This window comes from Oncorhynchus keta, chromosome 9, assembly GCF_023373465.1.
Source record: "Oncorhynchus keta strain PuntledgeMale-10-30-2019 chromosome 9, Oket_V2, whole genome shotgun sequence".
In the NCBI taxonomy this organism is placed as follows: Eukaryota; Metazoa; Chordata; class Actinopteri; order Salmoniformes; family Salmonidae; genus Oncorhynchus; species Oncorhynchus keta.
In genome coordinates this window covers 635,792-661,933 of record NC_068429.1, presented here as the reverse complement: position 1 = coordinate 661,933, position 26,142 = coordinate 635,792, and the positions used below count along the sequence as shown (strand labels likewise).

Genomic DNA, 26,142 nt, shown 5'->3' with positions numbered 1-26,142 from the left:
CTGTAGTGGTATCGGTGATATAGTCCTGTAGTGGTATCAGTGATATAGTCCTGTAGTGGTAACAGTGATATAGTCCTGTAGTGGTAGCAGTGATATAGTCCTGTAGTGGTATCAGTGATATAGTCCTGTAGTGGTATCAGTGATATAGTCATGCAGATATGGAGTGGTATCAGTGATATAGTCATGTAGTGGTAGCAGTGATATAGTCCTGTAGATATGTAGTGGTATCAGTGATATAGTCCTGTAGTGGTATCAGTGATATAGTCCTGTAGATATGTAGTGGTATCAGTGATATAGTCCTGTAGTGGTAAAAGTGATATAGTCATGTAGTGGTGTCAGTGATATAGTCCTGTAGTGGTAACAGTGATATAGTCCTGTAGTGGTAACAGTGATATAGTCCTGTAGTGGTAATAGTGATATAGTCCTGTAGCATTAACAGTGATATAGTCCTGTAGTGGTAGCAGTGATATAGTCCTGTAGTGGTATCAGTGATATAGTCCTGTAGTGGTAGCAGTGATATAGTCCTGTAGTGGTATCAGTGATAGAGCCATGTAGTGGTATCAGTGATATAGTCCTGTAGTGGTATCAGTGATATAGTCCTGTAGTGGTATCAGTGATATAGTCCTGTAGTGGTAGCAGTGATATAGTCCTGTAGTGGTATCAGTGATATAGTCCTGTAGTGGTATCAGTGATATAGTCCTGTAGTGGTATCAGTGATATAGTCATGTAGTGATATCAGTGATATAGTCCTGTAGTGGTGTCAGTGATATAGTCCTGTAGTGGTAACAGTGATATAGTCATGTAGTGATATCAGTGATATAGTCCTGTAGTGGTGTCAGTGATATAGTCCTGTAGTGGTAACAGTGATATAGTCCTGTAGCATTAACAGTGATATAGTCCTGTAGTGGTATCAGTGATATAGTCCTGTAGTGGTAACAGTGATATAGTCCTGTAGATATGTAGTGGTATCAGTGATATAGTCCTGTAGTGGTATCAGTGATATAGTCCTGTAGTGGTAACAGTGATATAGTCCTGTAGTGGTATCAGTGATATAGTCCTGTAGTGGTAACAGTGATATAGTCCTGTAGTGGTATCAGTGATATAGTCCTGCAGTGGTAACAATGATATAGTCCTGTAGTGGTATCAGTGATATAGTCCTGTAGTGGTATCAGTGATATAGTCCTGTAGTGGTATCAGTGATATAGTCCTGTAGTGGTATCAGTGATATAGTCCTGTGGTGGTATCAGTGATATAGTCCTGTAGTGGTATCAGTGATATAGTCCTGTAGTGGTAACAATGATATAGTCCTGAAATGGTAACAGTGATATAGTCCTGTAGTGGTATCAGTGATATAGTCCTGTAGTGGTATCAGTGATATAGTCATGTAGTGGTAACAGTGATATAGTCCTGTAGTGGTATCAGTGATATAGTCCTGTAGGTATGTAGTGGTAACAGTGATATAGTCCTGTAGTGGTATCAGTGATATAGTCCTGTAGTGGTATCAGTGATATAGTCCTGTAGTGGTATCAGTGATATAGTCCTGTTGTATCAGTGATATAGTCCTGTAGTGGTAACAGTGATATAGTCCTGTTGTATCAGTGATATAGTCCTGTAGTGGTAACAGTGATATAGTCCTGTTGTGTCGTCCTGTAGTCATGGATATGCCATCAAACTATAGAAGGAGAATGATATAGATCCACCTGTGCTCACAGACTCAGACTTCATTGTCTTGGTCTCTGTGTCTCTTTGACTTGCCGTCACGCTCTCACTCACCGTGGTTTCGTTCACTACCCTGGTCTAAGGGAGGGTGTTGTTCACTACCCTGGTCTAAGGGAGGGTGTTGTCACTACCCTGGTCTAAGGGAGGGTGTTGTTACTACCCTGGTCTAAGGGAGGGTGTTGTCACTACCCTGGTCTAAGGGAGGGTGGTGTCACTACCCTGGTCTAAGGGAGGGTGTTGTCACTACCCTGGTCTAGTGTTGTTCACTACCCTGGTCTAAGGGAGGGTGTTGTTCACTACCCTGGTCTAAGGGAGGGTGTTGTTACTACCCTGGTCTAAGGGAGGGTGTTGTCACTACCCTGGTCTAAGGGAGGGTGTTGTTCACTACCCTGGTCTAAGGGAGGGTGTTGTCACTACCCTGGTCTAAGGGAGGGTGTTGTCACTACCCTGGTGTAAGGGAGGGTGTTGTTCACTACCCTGGTCTAAGGGAGGGTGTTGTCACTACCCTGGTCTAGTGTTGTTCACTACCCTGGTCTAAGGGAGGGTGTTGTTCACTACCCTGGTCTAAGGGAGGGTGTTGTTCACTACCCTGGTCTAAGGGAGGGTGTTGTCATTACCCTGGTCTAGTGTTGTTCACTACCCTGGTCTAAGGGAGGGTGTTGTCACTACCCTGGTCTAGTGTTGTTCACTACCCTGGTCTAAGGGAGGGTGTTGTCACTACCCTGGTCTAAGGGAGGGTGTTGTCACTACCCTGGTCTAAGGGAGGGTGTTGTCACTACCCTGGTCTAAGGGAGGGTGTTGTCACTACCCTGGTCTAAGGGAGGGTTTTGTCACTACCCTGGTCTAAGGGAGGGTGTTGTTCACTACCCTGGTCTAAGGGAGGGTGTTGTTCACTACCCTGGTCTAAGGGAGGGTGTTGTTCACTACCCTGGTCTAAGGGAGGGTGTTGTCACTACCCTGGTCTAGTGTTGTTCACTACCCTGGTCTAAGGGAGGGTGTTGTCACTACCCTGGTCTAGTGTTGTTCACTACCCTGGTCTAAGGGAGGGTGTTGTCACTACCCTGGTCTAAGGGAGGGTGTTGTCACTACCCTGGTCTAAGGGAGGGTGTTGTCACTACCCTGGTCTAAGGGAGGGTTTTGTCACTACCCTGGTCTAAGGGAGGGTGTTGTTCACTACCCTGGTCTAAGGGAGGGTGTTGTTCCTACCCTGGTCTAAGGGAGGGTGTTGTTCACTACCCCGGTCTAAGGGAGGGTGTTGTCACTACCCCGGTCTAAGGGAGGGTGTTGTCACTACCCTGGTCTAAGGGAGGGTGTTGTTCACTACCCTGGTCTAAGGGAGGGTGTTGTCACTACCCTGGTCTAAGGGAGGGTGTTGTCACTACCCTGGTCTAAGGGAGGGTGGTGTCACTACCCTGGTCTAAGGGAGGGTGTTGTCGCTACCCTGGTCTAAGGGAGGGTGTTGTCACTACCCTGGTCTAAGGGAGGGTGTTGTTCACTACCCTGGTCTAAGGGAGGGTGTTGTCATTACCCTGGTCTAAGGGAGGGTGTTGTCACTACCCTGGTCTAAGGGAGGGTGTTGTCACTACCCTGGTCTAAGGGAGGGTGGTGTCACTACCCTGGTCTAAGGGAGGGTGTTGTCGCTACCCTGGTCTAAGGGAGGGTGTTGTCACTACCCTGGTCTAAGGGAGGGTGTTGTTCACTACCCTGGTCTAAGGGAGGGTGTTGTTCACTACCCTGTTCTAAGGGAGGGTGTTGTTCACTACCCTGGTCTAAGGGAGGGTGTTGTCACTACCCTGGTCTAAGGGAGGGTGTTGTCACTACCCTGATCTAAGGGAGGGTGTTGTCACTACCCTGGTCTAAGGGAGGGTGTTGTCACTACCCTGGTCTAAGGGAGGGTGTTGTCACTACCCTGGTCTAAGGGAGGGTGTTGTTCACTACCCTGGTCTAAGGGAGGGTGTTGTTACTACCCTGGTCTAAGGGAGGGTGTTGTTCACTACCCTGGTCTAAGGGATGGTGTTGTTCACTACCCTGGTCTAAGGGAGGGTGTTGTCACTACCCTGGTCTAAGGGAGGGTGTTGTCACTACCCTGGTCTAAGGGAGGGTGTTGTCACTACCCTGGTCTAAGGGAGGGTGTTGTCACTACCCTGGTCTAAGGGAGGGTGTTGTTCACTACCCTGGTCTAAGGGAGGGTGTTGTTCCTACCCTGGTCTAAGGGAGAGTGTTGTTCACTACCCTGGTCTAAGGGAGGGTGGTGTCACTACCCTGGTCTAAGGGATGGTGTTGTTCACTACCCTGGTCTAAGGGAGGGTGTTGTTCACTACCCTGGTCTAAGGGAGGGTGTTGTTCACTGCCCTGGTCTAAGGGAGGGTGGTGTCACTACCCTGGTCTAAGGGAGGGTGTTGTTCCTACCCTGGTCTAAGGGAGAGTGTTGTTCACTACCCTGGTCTAAGGGAGGGTGTTGTTCACTACCCTGGTCTAAGGGATGATGTTGTTCACTACCCTGGTCTAAGGGAGGGTGTTGTTCACTACCCTGGTCTAAGGGAGGGTGTTGTTCACTACCCTGGTCTAAGGGAGGGTGTTGTTCCTACCCTGGTCTAAGGGAGAGTGTTGTTCACTACCCTGGTCTAAGGGAGGGTGGTGTCACTACCCTGGTCTAAGGGAGGGTGTTGTTACTACCCTGGTCTAAGGGAGGGTGTTGTTACTACCCTGGTCTAAGGGAGGGGGTTGTTCACTACCCTGGTCTAAGGGAGGGTGTTGTTACTACCCTGGTCTAAGGGAGGGTGTTGTTCCTACCCTGGTCTAAGGGAGGGTGTTGTTCACTACCCTGGTCTAAGGGAGGGTGTTGTTACTACCCTGGTCTAAGGGAGGGGGTTGTTCACTACCCTGGTCTAAGGGAGGGTGTTGTTACTACCCTGGTCTAAGGGAGGGTGTTGTTCCTACCCTGGTCTAAGGGAGGGTGTTGTTCACTACCCTGGTCTAAGGGAGGGTGTTGTTACTACCCTGGTCTAAGGGAGGGTGTTGTTACTACCCTGATCTAAGGGAGGGTGTTGTTCACTACCCTGGTCTAAGGGAGGGGGTTGTTCACTACCCTGGTCTAAGGGAGGGTGTTGTTACTACCCTGGTCTAAGGGAGGGTGTTGTTCCTACCCTGGTCTAAGGGAGGGTGTTGTTACTACCCTGGTCTAAGGGAGGGTGTTGGTCTGGTTTGCAGTATGCTGTTCAGAGTACCGTACACCCTCCCCTGCTTGAGGTCTGGTTTGCTGTACGCTGTTCAGAGTACCGTACACCCTCCCCTGCTTGAGGTCTGGTTTGCAGTACGCTGTTCAGAGTACCGTACACCCTCCCCTGCTTGAGGTCTGGTTTGCAGTACGCTGTTCAGAGTACCGTACACCCTCCCCATCATACAACTACATTATGTAGTAAGAACTTGTTACAAAAAGATTTGAACTCACATGAACTGTCACGTTTGACCCTGAAACCAATGGTCCGTGGTTGGTGCACCTAGAATCAGCCTTTATGTCTCTAACTCTCATTTGGCCGACAAAATACCCCACCACTATGAAAGGAGAGATGACATAACTCATGTTATTTCATATAAATGGCTTATTTCCTTGTCCTGCATTGTGTAGTACCACTGGTATTCATATACGCTTGTTCCTGAGACATGGATTTATTTTTATCCTTTATTTAACCAGGCAAGTCAGTTAAGAACAAATTCTTATTTTCAATGACGGCCTGGGAAGAGTGGGTTAACTGCCTTGTTGAGGGGCAGAACGACAGATTTTTACCTTGTCAGCTCGGGGATTCAATCTGGCAACCTTTCTGTTACAAGTCCAACGCTCTAACCACTAGGCTACCTGCTGCCCCACATGCAGTCGTGTGGATGGGGACTGAGAGGGGGACGAGTTGGTTATCTCTGTTTCTTTCTTTATCTCTGTATGCATTTTTTGTGATTGTTGTTTGTACCTGTAACCTCTTTCTGAAAAAGATAAATGACAAAAGAAGAAGAAGAAGAAGCTGGCAAGAAATCAGACTGGCATCTGTGTGATAGTTGGACAACGAATCAGACTGGCATCTGTGTGATAGTTGGACAACGAATCAGACTGGCATCTGTGTGATAGTTGGACAACGAATCAGACTGGCATCTGTGTGATAGTTGGACAACGAATCAGACTGGCATCTGTGTGATAGTTGGACAACGAATCAGACTGGCATCTGTGTGATAGTTGGACAACGAATCAGACTGGCATCTGTGTGATAGTTGGACAACGAATCAGACTGGCATCTGTGTGATAGTTGGACAACGAATCAGACTGGCATCTGTGTCATAGTTGGACAACGAGTCAGACTGGCATCTGTGTCATAGTTGGACAACGAGTCAGACTGGCATCTGTGTCATAGTTGGACAACGAGTCAGACTGGCATCTGTGTGATAGTTGGACGACGAATCAGACTGGCATCTGTGTGATAGTTGGACAACGAATCAGACTGGCATCTGTGTGATAGTTGGACTAAGACGAATCAGACTGGCATCTGTGTCATAGTTGGACAACGAGTCAGGCTGGCATCTGTGTGATAGTTGGACAACGAATCAGACTGGCATCTGTGTGATAGTTGGACGACGAATCAGACTGGCATCTGTGTGATAGTTGGAGAACGAGTCAGACTGGCATCTGTGTGATAGTTGGACAACAGAATCAGACTGGCATCTATGTGATAGTTGGACAGCGAATCAGACTGGCATCTGTGTGATAGTTGGACAACGAGTCAGACTGGCATCTGTGTCATAGTTGGACAACGATCAGACTGGCATCTGTGTGATAGTTGGACAACGAATCAGACTGGCATCTGTGTGATAGTTGGACAACGAATCAGACTGGCATCTGTGTGATAGTTGGACAACGAATCAGACTGGCATCTGTGTGATAGTTGGACAACGAATCAGACTGGCATCTGTGTGATAGTTGGACAACGAATCAGACTGGCATCTGTGTGATAGTTCAACGAATCAGACTGGCATCTGTGTGATAGTTGGACACGATTCAGACTATGCATCAGTAATAGTTGGACAACAAATCAGACTGGCATCTGTGTGATAGTTGGACAACGAATCAGACTGGCATCTGTGTCAACAACGAGTCAGACTGGCATCTGTGTGATAGTTGGACAACGAGTCAGACTGGCATCTGTGTGATAGTTGGACAACGAATCAGACTGGCATCTGTGTCATAGTTGGGGAATCAACTGGCATCTGTGTGATAGTTGGACAACGAATCAGACTGGCATCTGTGTAATAGTTGGACAAAAATCAGACTGGCATCTGTGTGATAGTTGGACAACGAATCAGACTGGCATCTGTGTGATAGTTGGACTTTAAAATCTATACTGGCATCTGTGTGATAGTTGTTTGACTTGTAACCTTTCAGACTGGCATCTGTGTGATAGTTGGCAACGAAATCAGACTGGCATCTGTGTGATAGTTGGACAACGAATCAGACTGGCATCTGTGTGATAGTTGGACAACGAATCAGACTGGCATCTGTGTGATAGTTGGACAACGAATCAGACTGGCATCTGTGTGATAGTTGGACAACGAATCAGACTGGCATCTGTGTCATAGTTGGACAGCGAATCAGACTGGCATCTGTGTGATAGTTGGACAGCGAATCAGACTGGCATCTGTGTGATAGTTGGACAGCGAATCAGACTGGCATCTGTGTGATAGTTGGACAACGAATCAGACTGGCATCTGTGTCATAGTTGGACAACGAATCAGACTGGCATCTGTGTGATAGTTGGACAACGAATCAGACTGGCATCTGTGTCATAGTTGGACAACGAATCAGACTGGCATCTGTGTCATAGTTGGACAACGAATCAGACTGGCATCTGTGTGATAGTTGGACAACGAATCAGACTGGCATCTGTGTGATAGTTGGACAACGAATCAGACTGGCATCTGTGTCATAGTTGGACAACGAATCAGACTGGCATCTGTGTGATAGTTGGACAACGAATCAGACTGGCATCTGTGTCATAGTTGGACAACGAATCAGACTGGCATCTGTGTGATAGTTGGACAACGAATCAGACTGGCATCTGTGTGATAGTTGGACAACGAATCAGACTGGCATCTGTGTGATAGTTGGACAACGAATCAGACTGGCATCTGTGTGATAGTTGGACAACGAATCAGACTGGCATCTGTGTGATAGTTGGACAACGAATCAGACTGGCATCTGTGTCATAGTTGGACAACGAATCAGACTGGCATCTGTGTGATAGTTGGACAACGAATCAGACTGGCATCTGTGTCATAGTTGGACAACGAATCAGACTGGCATCTGTGTCATAGTTGGACAACGAATCAGACTGGCATCTGTGTGATAGTTGGACAACGAATCAGACTGGCATCTGATTCGGGTCCGTTGTGTGACTGAGGCTGTATCTGAAATGGTACACTATTCCCTATGTGCAGTAGTCGTGAACTATTGTTTTGCACACGGGGCCGAAAAAAGGCTCTGGTCAAAAAGTAGAGAAGTATATAGGGAATATTGTTGCAGACGTTCCCCTCTGACTTGTGTTCTTTAGGGATGTAAATTTGTATTTGTGAGGGTTATTATTGCTTCAGATTGATTGGATTGATAAACAGATGTGATAAAAATCCTACAGGCCACACAGAAACTAGAACTAAATGTTCTCTTAAAATTATATTCAGGGTGTCACGTTCTGACCTTAGTTCCTTTGTTATGTCTTTGTGTTAGGTTGGCCAGGGCCTGAGTTGGGGTGGGTAATCTATGTTCTTTTTTCTATGTTGTTATATTTCTATGTGTTTTGGCTTAGTATGGTTCTCAAACAGAGGCAGGTGTCGTTCGTTGTCTCTGATTGAGAATCATACTTAGGTAGCCTGTTTTCCCCCATTTTGGTTGTGGGGTGTTTAATTTCTGTTTAGTGTCTGGTTCACCTGGCGGAACTGTTACGTTTTCTCTTCGTTGTTATTTTATGTAGTGTTCAGTTTGTTCAATTAAAACAGGACCAACACTTACCACGCTGCATTTTGGTCCTCCTCTCCTTCCACCAACGACAATCGTTACACAGGGTGCAAATCTACACAAAGCAACACCTTTCTTCTAAGGCTTTGATCACGCTGTGCTCCTATGACTAAGAAGTCTCTACTTCCTACAACAAAGTGGTCCATTCATTTCACCAGTCGTGTTTTAATCCACATTTTCTTTCCCCCCTCCGATTGTAACTTCTAACTTTAATTTCCAGTAAGTAGTTCGTTTTCAGACTTTTCCCCGGAAGTGGCCGAACAAACAGTCCTGTCGTCTCAGGCAGACCTTACGCCTTGTGTGGTCTTTCTTTGTGGAGTATTTGATCTGAAACCTGATTTCTCTGGTGTGAAGTGTTTTGCCCCCTCTCCCATCACACCTCTGCATCACAGGGCTTCAAATTCCTCTATTGTTCAACAAGCCTTTTCCCCTCTGCAGTTCCTTATTGCATTGGATGGCTTATGACTCTTTATCGCTCTCTCCCGTATCGGGGACACACATACCTCTCTGCTACCTCTCACCACGGATGACAGGACTGGAAAGAGACTCTGGAATAGGGCCTGTCTCTGCTCTCAGTCTGACACGCGGGGGGGCTTTCATTACCACACAGCCATGTCAACGGTGTGTCATTCACATCACCGGCTGTCTCACCTGTTCAATGGGCTGATAAAGACCTGCCTGTATAGATGATGACTTACAGTTTGACGTCGGAAAATCTGATCAGGCTAAAGCGTTCCACTCGATTCTGTCTGATAGAAGAAAAAAAAACATTTATGCAGATAATGAACAAATTAATTTATGAAGGAGAGAACGTTGTTTATTTAGAAACTTTCTATTATGACTCCAGCTGATGTTACAGTATCTTGTCCTAAATATACAGGACTTGTTACAGTATCTTGTCCTAAATATACAGCACTTGTTACAGTATCTTGTCCTAAACATACAGGACTTGTTACAGTATCTTGTCCTAAATATACAGGACTTGTTACAGTATCTTGTCCTAAATATACAGCACTTGTTACAGTATCTTGTCCTAAATATACAGGACTTGTTACAGTATCTTGTCCTAAATATACAGGACTTGTTACAGTATCCTGTCCTAAATATACAGGACTTGTTACAGTATCTTGTCCTATATATACAGGACTTGTTACAGTATCTTGTCCTAAATATACAGGACTTGTTACAGTATCTTGTCCTATATATACAGGACTTGTTACAGTATCTTGTCCTAAATATACAGGACTTGTTACAGTATCTTGTCCTAAATATACAGCACTTGTTACAGTATCTTGTCCTAAATATACAGCACTTGTTACAGTATCTTGTCCTAAATATACAGGACTTGTTACAGTATCTTGTCCTAAATATACAGGACTTGTTACAGTATCTTGTCCTAAATACAGGACTTGTTACAGCACTTGTTACAGTATCTTGTCCTAAATATACAGGACTTGTTACAGTATCTTGTCCTATATATACAGGACTTGTTACAGTATCTTGTCCTAAATATACAGGACTTGTTACAGTATCTTGTCCTAAATATACAGCACTTGTTACAGTATCTTGTCCTAAATATACAGGACTTGTTACAGTATCTTGTCCTAAATATACAGGACTTGTTACAGTATCTTGTCCTAAATATACAGGACTTGTTACAGTATCTTGTCCTAAATATACAGGACTTGTTACAGTATCTTGTCCTAAATATACAGGACTTGTTACAGTATCTTGTCCTAAATATACAGGACTTGTTACAGTATCTTGTCCTAAATATACAGGACTTGTTACAGTATCTTGTCCTAAATATACAGGACTTGTTACAGTATCTTGTCCTAAATATACAGGACTTGTTACAGTATCTTGTCCTAAATATACAGGACTTGTTACAGTATCTTGTCCTAAATATACAGGACTTGTTACAGTATCTTGTCCTAAATATACAGGACTTGTTACAGTATCTTGTCCTAAATATACAGGACTTGTTACAGTATCTTGTCCTAAATATACAGGACTTGTTACAGTATCTTGTCCTAAACATACAGGACTTGTTACAGTATCTTGTCCTAAATATACAGGACTTGTTACAGTATCTTGTCCTAAATATACAGGACTTGTTACAGTATCTTGTCCTAAATATACAGGACTTGTTACAGAACTCTGCCCGACACTATCTTATCAATCATTTTCTCCCCTAAACTACAAAATCTCTCAGGTTCTGTGTTTGTGTTAGAGAAATTACATCCCAAAAAATACTCATTGACTTCTGAACTTCCCCAGTTTGTGAGGAAGTCATTGGTTTTTAAGTAATTCATTACTACAGACTAGAAACACTACAACAACGTGTTGTGTTTGGCTCAGTCCTGAGCTTCACTCCTTTAGCTGGTCTTTATATAGGATCTCCCCTCACAATTAGCCGAGGAAACAGGCCAGAGACAGTTGGCGTCTTCCATGTGAATTTAGAGAAGAACCCCTGATGAAGGATAAGGGTCAAACCGCTGGTATTACTTTTAGAAGCACTGTCCACTTCCCCTGTCCTCCTTTTCACCTCCGTCAGCTCCTTGGTTGGAGAGCAAGGTTGCAACATATACACTACCCTTTTATATACTCTACCCTATCCTTGCCCTCCCCACCCCACCCTATACTACCCCACCCTATCATTTTCCTACCCCACCCCACACTATCCTAACCCTCCCCACCCTATCCTACCCCTCCCCTCCCCACCCTATCCTACCCCTCCCCACCCTATCCTGTCCCACTCTATCCTGTCCCAACCTACCCCACCCTACCCCACCCTATCCTGTCCTACCCTACCCCACCCTATCCCACCCTATCCTACCCTACCCCACCCTATCCTATCCCACCCTATCCTACCCTATCCCACCCTGTCCTACCCTACCCCACCCTATCCCACCCTATCCTACCCTACCCCACCCTATCCTACCCCACCCTATCCCACCCTATCCTACCCTATCCCACCCTATCCTACCCTACCCCACCCTATCCTACCCCGCCCTACCACTCCCCAACCTATCCCACCCTACCCCTCCCCACCCTATCCTGTCCCACCCTACCCCTCCCCACCCTATCCTGTCCCATTCTGTCCCACCCTACCCCAAACTACCCCACTCTATCCTACCCCCCCACTCTATCCTGTCCCACCCTACCCCAAACTACCCCACCCTATCCCACCCTACCCCAAACTATCCTGCCCCACCCTACCCCACACTACCCCACCCTATCCTACCCTACCCCACTCTATCCTGTCCCACCCTACCCCAAACTACCCCACCCTATCCTACCCTACCCCACTCTATCCTGTCCCACCCTACCCCAAACTACCCCACCCTATCCTACCCTACCCCACTCTATCCTGTCCCACCCTACCCCAAACTACCCCACCCTATCCTACCCTACCCCACTCTATCCTGTCCCACCCTACCCCAAACTACCCCACCCTATCCTACCCTACCCCACTCTATCCTGTCCCACCCTACCCCAAACTACCCCACCCTATCCTACCCTACCCCACTCTATCCTGTCCCACCCTACCCCAAACTACCCCACCCTATCCTACCCCACCCCACTCTATCCTGTCCCACCCTACCCCAAACTACCCCACCCTATCCTACCCTACCCCACTCTATCCTGTCCCACCATACCCCAAACTACCCCACCCTATCCTACCCTACCCCACTCTATCCTGTCCCACCCTACCCCAAACTACCCCACCCTATCCTACCCTACCCCACTCTATCCTGTCCCACCCTACCCCAAACTACCCCACCCTATCCTACCCTACCCCACTCTATCCTGTCCCACCCTACCCCACCCCACTCCCAATCATGGCCGGTTGTGATACATTCTGGATTCGAACCAGGGTGCTTGTTGTGTGGCCACTGAGATGCAGTGCATTAGACTGAGATCAAATCAAATCATCAAATCAAATTTGATTTGTCACATACACATGGTTAGCAGATGTTAATGCGAGTGTAGCGAAATGCTTGTGCTTCTAGTTCCGACAGTGCAGTAATAACCAACAAGTAATCTAACTAACAATTCCAAAACTACTGTCTTATACACAGTGTAAGGGGATAAGGAATATGTACATAACGATATATGAATGAGTGATGGTACAGAGCAGCATAGGCAAGATACAGTAGATGGTATCGAGTGCAGTATATACATATGAGATGAGTATGTAAACAAAGTGTCATAGTTAAAGTGGCTGCTGTGCCTTCTTCACGATGCTGTCTGTGTGAGTGGACCAATTCAGTTTGTCTGTGATGTGTATGCCGTGGAACTTAAAACTTGCTACCCTCTCCACTACTGTTCCATCGATGTGGATAGGGGGGTGTTCACCTCTGCTGTTTCCTGAAGTCCACAATCATCTCCTTAGTTTTGTTGACGTTGAGTGTGAGGTTATTTTCCTGACACCACACTCCGAGGGCCCTCACCTCCTCCCTGTAGGCCGTCTCATCGTTGTTGGTAATCAAACCTACCACTGTTGTGTCGTCCGCAAACTTGATGATTGAGTTGGAGGCGTGTGTGGCCACGCAGTCGTAGGTGAACAGGGAGTACAGGAGAGGGCTCAGGACGCACCCTTGTGGGGCCCCAGTGTTGAGGATCAGCGGGGTGGAGATTACAGAGGAACTCTGGAGCTCTGTCAAATTGACCATCGGGTTCTTGGTCACCTCCCTGACCAAGGCTCTCCACCTCCCTGACCAAGGCCTTCACCTCCCTGACCAAGGCCCTTCACCTCCCTGACCAAGGCCCTTCACCTCCCTGACCAAGGCCCTTCACCTCCCTGACCAAGGCCCTTCTCCTCCCTGACCAAGGCCCTTCTCCTCCCTGACCAAGGCCCTTCTCCTCCCTGACCAAGGCCCTTCACCTCCCTGACCAAGGCCCTTCTCCTCCCTGACCAAGGCCCTTCACCTCCCTGACCAAGGCCCTTCACCTCCCTGACCAAGGCTCTCCTCCCTGACCAAGGCCCTTCTCCTCCCTGACCAAGGCCCTTCACCTCCCTGACCAAGGCCCTTCACCTCCCTGACCAAGGCCCTTCACCTCCCTGACCGAGGCCCTTCTCCTCCCTGACCAAGGCCCTTCTCCTTCCCCAGATCTGTGCCTCGACACAATCCTGTCACAGACCTCATGTCTTGGTTTTTGCTCTGACATGCACTGTCAACTGTGTGTCCTTATATAGACAGGTGTGGCTCCCGGGTGGCTGCCGAGTGGCTCCCGGGTGGCTGCCGAGTGGCTCCCGGGTGGCTGCCGAGTGGCTCCCGAGTGGTGCAGCGGTCTAAGGTACTGTCTCTCAGTGCTACAGGTGTCACTACAGGACCCTGGTTTGATCCCGGGCTGTATCACAACCGGGCCGTGATCGGGAGTCCCATAGGGTGGCGCACAATTGGCCCAGCGTTATACGGGCTAAGGGAGGGTTTGGCTTGGGTAGGCCGTCATTTAAAAAAATAATTTGTTCTTAACGGACTTTCACAGTTAAATAAAGTTTAAATAAATATTTGTATTTAAGTCTATAGCCTTATCCAATGTACTTATTCATGCTTTATACACCACATACTTTTCCTGGCTCTCTGGCTGTGGGAACCATCCCAGTCTGACGACAGCTTCGTAGAGTCTGCACTCTGACCAACACACACACACACACACACACACACACACACACACACACACACACACACACACACACACACACACACACACACACACACACACACACACACACACACACACACACACACACACCCTGCTATTGACAAATAAGGGGACCAGTGGTGGAACGTGTTGCCTTAGGGGTGTTTAGTGGTGTGGAGGGGAGGATAGAGGGAGGGGGGGTTGGGAGGGGAGGATAGAGGGAGAGGGGATTGGGAGGGGAGGATAGAGGGAGAGGGGATTGGGAGGGGAGGATAGGATAGGGGGAGGGGGGTTGGGAGGTGATCCTCCTGGTCACCTTTGACCTATTTCAGCCCCCTGACACACCTCTCTAATGGCTAGTGGCCCTACTGCCTGGCCCTGCCTCCCTGTCTCAGTCTCCCTGTCCCTGTCCCCCTGTCTCAGTCTCCCTGTCCCTGTCTGCCTGTCTCAGTCTCCCTGGCCCTGTCTGCCTGTCTCAGTCTCCCTGTCCCCCTGTCTCAGTCTCCCTGTCCCTGTCTGCCTGTCTCAGTCTCCCTGGCCCCCTGTCTCAGTCTCCCTGTCCCTGTCTGCCTGTCTCAGTCTCCCTGTCCCCCTGTCTCAGTCTCCCTGTCCCCCTGTCTCAGTCTCCCTGTCCCTGTCTGCCTGTCTCAGTCTCCCTGTCCCTGTCTGCCTGTCTCAGTCTCCCTGTCCCTGGCCTGTCTATCTCCCTGTCTCCCCCAGTCTCTGGCCCTGTCTACCTCAGTCTCCCTGGCCCTGTCCCTGTCTCACCTGGTCCCCTGTCTCTCCCTGGCCCTGTCTCAGTCTCCCTGTCCCCCTGTCTCAGTCTCCCTGTCCCTGTCTGCCTGTCTCAGTCTCCCTGTCCCTGTCTTCCTGGCCCTGTCTCAGTCTCCCTGGTCCTGTCTCCCTGGTCCTGTCTCCCTACCCCTGTCTCCCCACCGTTAGAGTTGTTTACTCAGTTGTCAGCAGGCTCCGGGGCGGAGGGAGGACTTATGTTGACATTTTGACCCAGCCAAAGGCGTTATCCCTCGGAAATCAAACCACACCTCGGCCTGGTCTGAGAGAGGGCTGGGCTGGCTCCAGCTGTCTGATGTACCTGGTCTAAATGCCTGCCTAGGATTAGGGCTGTAAGCAGTGTGGGTATGAGCCATAGATATACAATCTATACAAAGTACCAAATTACTGTGTTTTCCATTCTAGTATTCAATTTCTAGGGTTTAACAGCACAAATACCTCACTGTCCAGACAGTGTCCAAACTGGCTGGTGCTACACCATGACATGACAGCACAGCTCCCTGCACCCTGCTCTGCTCTCCACCTAGCTGGCCAGGCTAGTCCCTAGTGGCCTCTCCACCGAGCTGGCCAGGCTAGTCTCTAGTGGCCTCTCCACCTAGCTAGCCAGGCTAGTCTCTAGTGGCCTCTCCACCTAGCTGGCCAGGCTAGTCTCTAGTGGCCTCTCCACCTAGCTGGCCAGGCTAGTCTTTACTGGCCTCTCCACCTAGCTGGCCAGGCTAGTCTCTAGTGGCCTCTCCACCTAGCTGGCCAGGCTAGTCTCTAGTGGCCTCTCCACCTAGCTGGCCAGGCTAGTCTCTAGTGGCCTCTCCACCTCCACCCAGCTGGCCAGGCTAGTCTCTAGTGGCCTCTCCACCTAGCTGGCCAGGCTAGTCTCTAGTGGCCTCTCCACCTAGCTGGCCAGGCTAGTCTTTACTGGCCTCTCCACCTAGCTGGCCAGGCTAGTCTCTAGTGGCCTCTCCACCTAGCTGGCCAGGCTAGTCTCTAGTGGCCTCTCCACCTCCACCCAGCTGGCCAGGCTAGTCTCTAGTGGCCTCTCCACCTCCACCCAGCTGGCCAGGCTAGTCTCTAGTGGCCTCTCCACCTCCACCCAGCTGGCCAGGCTAGTCTCTAGTGGCCTCTCCACCTAGCTGGCCAGGCTAGTCTCTAGTGGCCTCTCCACCTCCACCCAGCTGGCCAGGCTAGTCTCTAGTGGCCTCTCCACCTAGCTGGCCAGGCTAGTCTCTAGTGGCCTCTCCACCTAGCTGGCCAGGCTAGTCTCTAGTGGCCTCTCCACCTCCACCCAGCTGGCCAGGCTAGTCTCTAGTGGCCTCTCCACCTCCACCCAGCTGGCCAGGCTAGTCTCTAGTGGCCTCTCCACCTAGCTGGCCAGGCTAGTCTCTAGTGGCCTCTCCACCTAGCTGGCCAGGCTAGTCTCTAGTGGCCTCCTCTATCTAGCTGGCCAGGCTAGTCTCTAGTGGCCTCTCCACCTAGCTGGCCAGGCTAGTCTTTAGTGGCCTCTCCACCTAGCTGGCCAGGCTAGTCTCTAGTGGCCTCAACACCTCCACCCAGCTGGCCAGGCTAGTCTCTAGTGGCCTCTCCACCTAGCTGGCCTGGCTAGTCTCTAGTGGTCTCTCCACCTAGCTGGCGAGGCTAGTCTCTAGTGGCCTCTCCTCCTAGCTGGCCAGGCTAGTCTCTAGTGGCCTCTCCACCTAGCTGGCCAGGCTAGTCTCTAGTGGCCTCTCCACCTAGCTGGCCAGGCTAGTCCCTAGTGGCCTCTCCACCTAGCTGGCCAGGCTAGTCTCTAGTGGCCTCTCCACCTAGCTGGCCAGGCTAGTCCCTAGTGGCCTCTCCACCTAGCTGGCCAGGCTAGTCTCTAGTGGCCTCTCCACCTAGCTGGCCAGGCTAGTCTCTAGTGGCCTCTCCACCTATCTGGCCAGTCTAGTCTCTAGTGGCCTCTCCACCTAGCTGGCCAGGCTAGTCTCTAGTGGCCTCTCTACCTAGCTGGCCAGGCTAGTCTCTAGTGGCCTCTCCACCTAGCTGGCCAGGCTAGTCTTTAGTGGCCTCTCCACCTAGCTGGCCAGGCTAGTCCCTAGTGGCCTCTCCACCTAGCTGGCCAGGCTAGTCTCTAGTGGCCTCTCCACCTCCACCCAGCTGGCCAGGCTAGTCTCTAGTGGCCTCTCCACCTAGCTGGCCAGGCTAGTCTCTAGTGGCCTCTCCACCTAGCTGGCCAGGCTAGTCTCTAGTGGCCTCTCCACCTAGCTGGCCAGGCTAGTCTCTAGTGGCCTCTCCACCTAGCTGGCCAGGCTAGTCCCTAGTGGCCTCTCCACCTAGCTGGCCAGGCTAGTCTCTAGTGGCCTCTCCACCTAGCTGGCCAGTCTAGTCTCTAATGGCCTCTCCACCTAGCTGGCCAGGCTAGTCTCTAGTGGCCTCTCCACCTCCACCCAGCTGGCCAGGCTAGTCTCTAGTGGCCTCTACACCTAGCTGGCCAGTCTAGTCTCTAGTGGCCTCTCCACCTAGCTGGCCAGGCTAGTCTCTAGTGGCCTCTCCACCTCCACCCAGCTGGCCAGGCTAGTCTCTAGTGGTTCCACCTAAGCTGGCCAGGCTGTCTCTAGTGGCCTCTCCACCTAGCTGGCCAAGTCTAAAGTGGCCTTCCACCTAGCTGGCCAGGCTGATGTTCAGTTTGGCCTATACCTCCATAGCTGGCCAGGCTAGTCATATGTAATTTGTCAGACCCAGATGCTATTTAGTGGCCTCTCCACCTAGCTGGCCAGTCTAGTCTCTAGTGGCCTCTCCACCAGCTGGCCAGGCTGGTCTTTAGTGGCCTCTCCACCTCCACCCAGCTGGCCAGGCTAGTCTCTGTGGCCTCAATATAACCTCCACCCAGCTGTTAAATGTTCCTCTAGTGGTTCTCCACCTCCACCCAGCTGGCCAAGCTGGCCTCTAGTGGCCTCTCCACCTCCACCTAGCTGGCCAAGCTGGCCTCTAGTGTCATCTTCACCTCCACCTAGCTGGCCAGGCTAGTCTATATTGGCCTCTCCACCTCCATCTAGCTGGCCAAGCTGGTCTCTAGTGGCCTCTCCACCTCCACCTAGCTGGCCAAGCTGGTCTCTAGTGGCCTCTCCACCTCCATCTAGCTGGCCAAGTTAACTGTGCAGTTTGCAGTATTTACACATTTTCATTGTATTAATTGTCAGGTATTCTGCCACTGTGTACTCTCTGTTTAGGGACAAATAGCATTCTAGTTTGCTCATCATTTCACAATAATTTCAGGAAGAAACGATCTGTTAAAACATAATTTCTGTTTTTCTGTCTTTCTCTCTGCAGAACATAATTCCAAATTAAAATGTTCTTCTTTGGAACAGACTTGATGTTAATCAGTTTCATATAATTGTTATTTTGGGGGGGAGGTTTGTTTGACCACTTTCTGTACATATGAAGTATATTTGAATTAGACCCAGATGCTATTCATGGTCTTTGGGTTGAGTAGACACGTTTGTGGTTGTCGGCTCAATATAAAATACAAGTACATGTTAAATGTTCCATCGGCGGTTTCACACCTTAGTGATAAGAAGAGAGTCAACTCGTTCAGGTGAATTATAACTATCCTTCAGGTTAATTACATTTCAAAGACTTGGTTTTCAATAAGCAGACAGACTCCAGGAAGAAGCCTTGTCACCAGATCAATTAGACCATTTTCAACTGTAGATTTTCACTACTCATCTCCTCTCTCTCTCTTCACTACTCATCTCCTCTCTCTCTCTCTCTCTCTCTCTCTCTCTCTCTCTCTCTCTCTCTTCACTACTCATCTCCTCTCTCTCTCTTCACTACTCATCTCCTCTCTTTCTCTCTCTCTCTCTCTCTCTCTCTCTCTCTCTCTCTCTTCACTACTCATCTCCTCTCTCTCTCTTCACTACTCATCTCCTCTCTCTCTCTTCACTACTCATCTCCTCTCTCTCTCTTCACTACTCATCTCCTCTCTCTCTCTTCACTACTCATCTCCTCTCTCTCTCTTCACTACTCATCTCCTCTCTCTCTTCACTACTCATCTCCTCTCTTCACTTCACTCATCTCCTCTCTCTCTCTTCACTACTCATCTCCTCTCTCTCTCTTCTCTACTCATCTCTCTTCACTACTCATCTCCTCTCTCTCTCTTCACTACTCATCTCCTCTCTCTCTCTTCTCTACTCATCTCCTCTCTCTCTTCTCTACTCATCTCTCTCTCTCTCTTCACTACTCATCTCCTCTCTCTCTCTTCACTACTCATCTCCTCTCTCTCTCTTCACTACTCATCTCCTCTCTCTCTCTTCACTACTCATCTCCTCTCTCTCTCTTCACTACTCATCTCCTCTCTCTCTCTCTCTTCACTACTCATCTCCTCTCTCTCTCTTCACTACTCATCTCCTCTCTCTCTCTTCACTACTCATCTCCTCTCTCTCTCTCTTCACTACTCATCTCCTCTCTCTCTCTTCACTACTCATCTCCTCTCTCTCTCTTCACTACTCATCTCCTCTCTCTCTTCACTACTCATCTACTCTCTCTCTCTCTCTTCACTACTCATATTCTATTCCCTATGTAGTGACCATGGTGATCTGGTTGATCTGGTTAAAAGTAGTGCACTATAAAGGGAATAGCATGCCGTCTGTGACGCACACTGAGTGACACGGTTAGACTGCTGTCTGTGTCTCGCAGGGAGACTGAAACAGAGACTGAAACAGTGAACTGTGTTTATATTTCAGGTCACTTCCTGGGCAACAACACAGTGATTGATGTGCTGAGGAGTCAGGGCTATGAAGTGGAGCACACTCCTGCAGGGCAGCCCATTAGCAGGTAACGATACACACCTCGCTGTCCTCACCAACACACCACCCGCCTCTCTACCCTCCCCAGGATCTACCCTCGTTTTATACCACCCTCTCGTACTCTTTGACTACACCTCCTTACTCTCGCTCTCAATTCAATTTCATTTCAATTTAAGGGGCTTTATTGTCATGGGAAACATATTGTCATACATTGTCAAAGGAAGTGAAATAGATAATAAACAAGTGAATAAAACTATATAAAATGAAGAGTAAACATTACACTCACAAAAGTTCCAATGGAATAAAGACATTACAAATGTCATATTATGTCCAAATACAGTGTTGTAATAATGAGCAAAAGGTAGAAAATAAATCAACATAAATATGGGTTGTATTTACAATGGTGTGTGTTCTTCACTGGTTGCCCTTTTCTCGTGGCAACAGGTCACAAATCTTGCTGCTGTGATGGCACACTGTGGAATTTCACCCAGTAGATATGGGAGTTTATCAAAATTGGATTTGTTTTCGAATTCTTTCTGGATCTGTGTAATCTGAGGGAAATATGTCTCTCTAATATGGTCATACATTGGGCAGGAGGTTAGGAAGTGCAGCTCAGTTTCCACCTCATTTTGTGGGCAGTGAGCACATAGCCTGTCTTCTCTTGAGAGTCATGTCTGCCTACGGCGACCTTTCTCAATAGCAAGGCTATGCTCACTGAGTCTGTACATAGTCAATGCTTTCCTTAAGTTTGGGTCAGTCACAGTGGTCAGGTATTCTGCCACGGTGTACTCTCGTTTTAGGGCCAGATAGCATTCTAGTTTGCTCTGTTTTTTTGTTAATTCTTTCCAATGTGTTAAGTAATTATCTTTTTGTTTTCTTATGATTTGGTTGGGTCTAATTGTGCTGTTGTCCTGGAGCTCTGTGGGGTGTGTTTGTATTTGTGAACAGAGCTCCAGGACCAGCTTGCTTAGGGGACTCTTCTCCAGGTTCATCTCTCTGTAGGTGAAGGCTTTGTTATGGAAGGTTTGGGAATCGCTTCCTTTTAGGTGGTTGTAGAATTTAGCGGCTCTTTTCTGGGTTTTGATCATTAGTGGGTATCGGCCTAATTCTGCTCTGCATGCATTATTTGGTGTTCTACGTTGTACACGGAGGATATTTTTGCAGAATTCTGCGTGCAGACTCAATTTGGTGTTTGTCCCATTTTGTGAAGTCTTGGTTGGTGAGCGGACCCCAGACCTCACAACCATAAAGGGCAATGGGTTCTATAACTGATTCAAGTATTTTTAACCAAATCCTAATTGGTATGTTGAAATTTATGTTTCTTTTGATGGCATAGAATGCCCTTCTTGACTTGTCTCTCAGATCGTTCACAGCTTTGTGGAAGTGACCTGTGGCGCTGATGTTTAGGCCGAGGTATGTAATTTGTTGATATTTATGTAGAAGAGGGTGGGGCTTAAGCTGCATCCCTGTCTCACCTCAAGGCCCTGTGGGAAGATATGTGTGTTTTGTCCATTTTAACCGCACACTTGTTGTTTGTGTACATGGATTTTATAATGTCGTATGTTTTTCCCCCAACATCACTTTCCATTAATTTGTATAGCAGACCCTCATGCCAAATTGAGTCGAAAGGTTTTTTGAAATCAACAAAGCATGAGAAGACTTTGCCTTTGTTTTGGTTTGTTTGTTTGTCAATTAGGGTGTGCAGGGTGAATACGTGGTCTGTTGTAATTTGTTAAAAATCTAATTTGACATTTGCTCAGTACATTGTTTTCACTGAGGAAATGTACGAGTCTGCTGTTAATGATAATGCTGAGGATTTTCCCAAGGTTGCTGTTGACGCATATCCCACGGTAGTTATTGGGGTCAAATATATCTCCTCTTTTGTGGATTGTGGAAGATTCCAGAGCTGAGGATGATGTGTTTAAGTTTTAGTATAGCCAATTGGAATTTGTTGTTTGTATATTTTATCATTTCATTGAGGATACCATCAACACCACATGACTTTTTGGGCTGGAGGGTTTGTATGTTGTCCTGTAGTTCATCCAAGGTAATTGGAGAATCCAGTGTGTTCTGGTCGTCTTTAATAGTTCATCCAAGGTAATTGGAGAATCCAGTGGGTTCTGGTCGTCTTTAATAGTTCATCAAAGGTAATTGGAGAATCCAGTGGATTCTGGTCGTCTTTAATAGTTGATTCTAAGATCTGTATTTGATCATGTATATGTTTTTGCTGTTTGTTCTTTGTTATAGAGCCAAAAAGATTGGAGAAGTGGTTTACCCATATATCTCTGTTTTGGATAGATAATTCTTCGTGTTGTTGTTTGTTTAGTGTTTTCTAATTTTCACAGAAGTGGTTAGTCTATGGATTCTTCAATTACATTGAGCTGATTTCTGAAGTGCTGTTCTCTCTTTTTCCGTAGTGTATTTCTGTATTGTTTTAGTGATTCACAATAGTGAAGGTGTAGACTCAGCTTTTCCGGGTCTCTATGTTTTTGGTTGGACTGGTTTCTCAATATCTTTCTTAGATTTTTGCATTCTTCATCAAACCATTTGTCATTATTGTTAATTTTCTTCGGTTTTCTATTTGACATTTTTTAGGGTCTCTTTTTTTGTTAGGTTTCTACACTACTTTTCTCCATCTATATAATTTCTTAATATTATTCAGTTTCTCTCAATCTCTATCCTTCTCTACCTCTGACTACCCCTCCACCTACCCTCTCTCTTTCTTTCCTTCGTTCTCTGTCTCTCTCTCTTTCTCTCTCGCTCGATCTTTTTCTCTCTAAATTCAATTTCAATTCAAGGGGCTTTATTGTCATGGGAAAGATATGTTTACATTGTCAAAGCAAGTGAGGTAAATAATAAACAAAAGTTAAATAATCAATATAAAATTAACAGTAAACATTACACTCACAGAACTTCCAAAGGAATATAGTCATTTCAAATGTCATATTATGTCTATATACAGTGTTGTAAAGATGTACAAATAGTTTAAGTACAAAATGGAAAACAAGTAAACCTAAATGTAGGTTGTATTTACAATGGTGTTGTCGTGTTTTCGTCTATGCCGGATAAAGTGATATGACATGCTATTCTATAAAATAATTTCTCCGTAATTAATATTACCTGATTAAGCTAATCATGTAAATGTAATTAACTAGGTAGTCGGGGCACCACGAAGGAATGTTTATAGAGCTGTTATCTTCCGAATAAACTCTTAAAGACCTGGTTATCTTTTACCTCGATAGCAGTCAATATTTAATCGTCACCTTATTTAGTCTCATCTGAAAGTTGTAAATTCCTGGTTATCTTCACGAACCCAGGCTAACAAGTTGAATCAGCAAAAAGGTTCAATTGTTTATTTACTACATACCTAAATAATCACACAGAATTACACATACACAAGATGGATCATACATTGATTACAAATGATGTCATAAAGGAAAACACCCCTAGAGGACAGAACAGATATGACAGCTGGTTACACAAAGAAAGGGGGTGGGGTTTGAGTGAAAGAGCGGGAAAAGAGGCTTATATAAAGAGGCTTATATAGGATTGGGAGAGAGGGCCGTGTTTCTTAGTTTTACAACCAGTGTCTGTTCACATGTTGCGGGGTCACTGAGTTGAGCATAGTTCCCCAAACTAATTCTCTCATTTAGGAGCTAAAATTACATTTCATCTTTTCACAAATAGTTTCATATTTAAACATTTAAATCATACAACAATTCCATGTGAATCTGATAACTAGAATGTGTAGACTTTCCAAGATACAGTTTATGTCGTCCTATCATCAGTAATCATGTCTCAAACGTCAACTGATCTGACATCATATTCATTAAGCACCAATCAACTGGTAGGATTACCCAAATATGGTTCCGTTTCCCACCTTTTGATGTTACCAGACTCTCAATGTTAACAAAGGGATTTTCAATAGTCACATCGGTAGAGAGGAAAACTGAGAAAGGTATTTTATGGGGGTCATAAACCTCCCCCCTCAGGCCAATGCCATGACAGTGTCTGTTCTTCACTGGTTGCCCTTTTCTCGTGGCAACAGGTCATAAATCTTGCTGCTGTGATGGCACACTGTGGTATTTCACCCAGTAGATATGGGAGTTTATCAGAATTGGATTTGTTTTCGAATTATTTGTGGATCTGTGTAATCTGACGGAAATATGTCTCTCTAATATGGTTATACATTTGGCAGGTGGAAGTGCAGCTCAGTTTCCACCTCATTTTGTGGGCAGTGAGCACATAGCCCGTCTTCTCTTGAGAGCCAGGTCTGCCTACTGCAGCCTTTCTCAATAGTACGGCTATGCTCACTGAGTCTGTACATACCCCTCCTTTCTCTCTCTCTCTGACTACCCCTCCTTTCTCTCTCTGACTACCCATCCGTTCTCTCTCTCTCCCTCTGACTACCCCTCCTTTCTCTATCTCTCTCTCTCTGACTACCCCTCCTTTCTCTCTCTGACTACCCCTCCTTTCTCTCTCTCTCTCTCTCCCTCTGACTACCCCTCCTTCCTCTCTCTCTCTGACTACTCCTCCTTTCTCTCTCTCTCTCTCTCCCTCTGACTACCCCTCCTTTCTCTCACTCTCTCTCTCTCTCTCCCTCTGACTACCCCTCCTTCCTCTCTCTCTCTGACTACCCCTCCTTTCTCTCTCTCTCTCTCTGACTACCCCTCCTTCCTCTCTCCCTCTAACTACCCCTCCTCCTCTCTCTCTCTCTCTCTCTCTCTCTCTCTCTCCCTCTGACTACCCCTCCTTTCTCTCTCTCTCTCCCTCTGACTATCCATCTTCTCTCTCTCTGACTACCCCTCCTTCCTCTGTCCCTCTGACTACCCCTCCTTCCTCTGTCCCTCTGACTACCCCTCCCCTCTCTCTCTCCCTCTGACTACCCCTCCTTCCTCTCTCCCTCCGCCTACTCCTCCTTCCTCTCTCCCTCCGACTACTCCTCCTTCCTCTCTCCCTCCGACTACCCCTCCTTCCTCTCTCCCTCTGACTACCCCTCCTTCCTCTCTCCCTCTGACTACCCCTCCTTCCTCTCTCCCTCTGACTACCCCTCCTTCCTCTCTCCTTCTGACTACCCCTCCCTCCTCTCTCTCCCTCTGACTACCCCTCCTTCCTCTCTCCCTCCGACTACCCCTCCTTCCTCTGTCCTTCTGACTACCCCTCCCTCCTTCCTCTGTCTCCTTTCCCTGACTACTACCCCTCCCCTCTCTCTCCCTACCCCTTCCTCTCTCTCCCTCTGACTACCTTCCTCCTCTTTCCCCTCTCTCTGGATATATATACAGATATACAGAGAGATGTACAGAGGCCTGTGTGATTCATACTGCAGCCAACCCACCGAGTCCTGTGTGATTCATACTGCAACCAACCCCCTGAGGCCTGTGTGATTCATACTGCAGCCAACCCCTGAGGCCTGTGTGATTCATACTGCAGCCAACCCCCTGAGGCCTGTGTGATTCATACTGCAGCCAACCCCGAGGCCTGTGTGATTCATACTGCAGCCAACCCCCTGAGGCCTGTGTGATTCATACTGCAGCCAACCCCTGAGGCCTGTGTGATTCATACTGCAGCCAACCCCGAGGCCTGTGTGATTCATACTGCAGCCAACCCCCTGAGGCCTGTGTGATTCATACTGCAGCCAACCCCCGAGGCCTGTGTGATTCATACTGCAGCCAACCCCTGAGGCCTGTGTGATTCATACTGCAGCCAACCCTGAGGCCTGTGTGATTCATACTGCAGCCAACCCCCTGAGGCCTGTGTGATTCATACTGCAGCCAACCCCTGAGGCCTGTGTGATTCATACTGCAGCCAACCCCCTGAGGCCTGTGTGATTCATACTGCAACCAACCCCTGAGGCCTGTGTGATTCATACTGCAGCCAACCCCGAGGCCTGTGTGATTCATACTGCAGCCAACCCCTGAGGCCTGTGTGATTCATACTGCAGCCAACCCCCTGAGGCCTGTGTGATTCATACTGCAGCCAACCCCCTGAGGCCTGTGTGATTCATACTGCAGCCAACCCCGAGGCCTGTGTGATTCATACTGCAGCCAACCCCGAGGCCTGTGTGATTCATACTGCAACCAACCCCGAGGCCTGTGTGATTCATACTGCAGCCAACCCCCTGAGGCCTGTGTGATTCATACTGCAGCCAAC

At 47.8% G+C, this 26,142-nt stretch overlaps 1 protein-coding gene across 1 annotated transcript in view; it reads left to right on the top strand.

The window, feature by feature from the left end:
• The window catches only part of LOC127931871 (metalloprotease TIKI1-like), a 127,571-nt gene that overhangs the window by 84,793 nt on the left and 16,636 nt on the right, over nt 1-26,142 (top strand). The window contains exon 4 of the mRNA XM_052526009.1: nt 19,930-20,020. Coding sequence (XP_052381969.1) covers nt 19,930-20,020 — 91 coding nt within the window. The remainder of the gene's footprint in view (nt 1-19,929; nt 20,021-26,142) is intronic.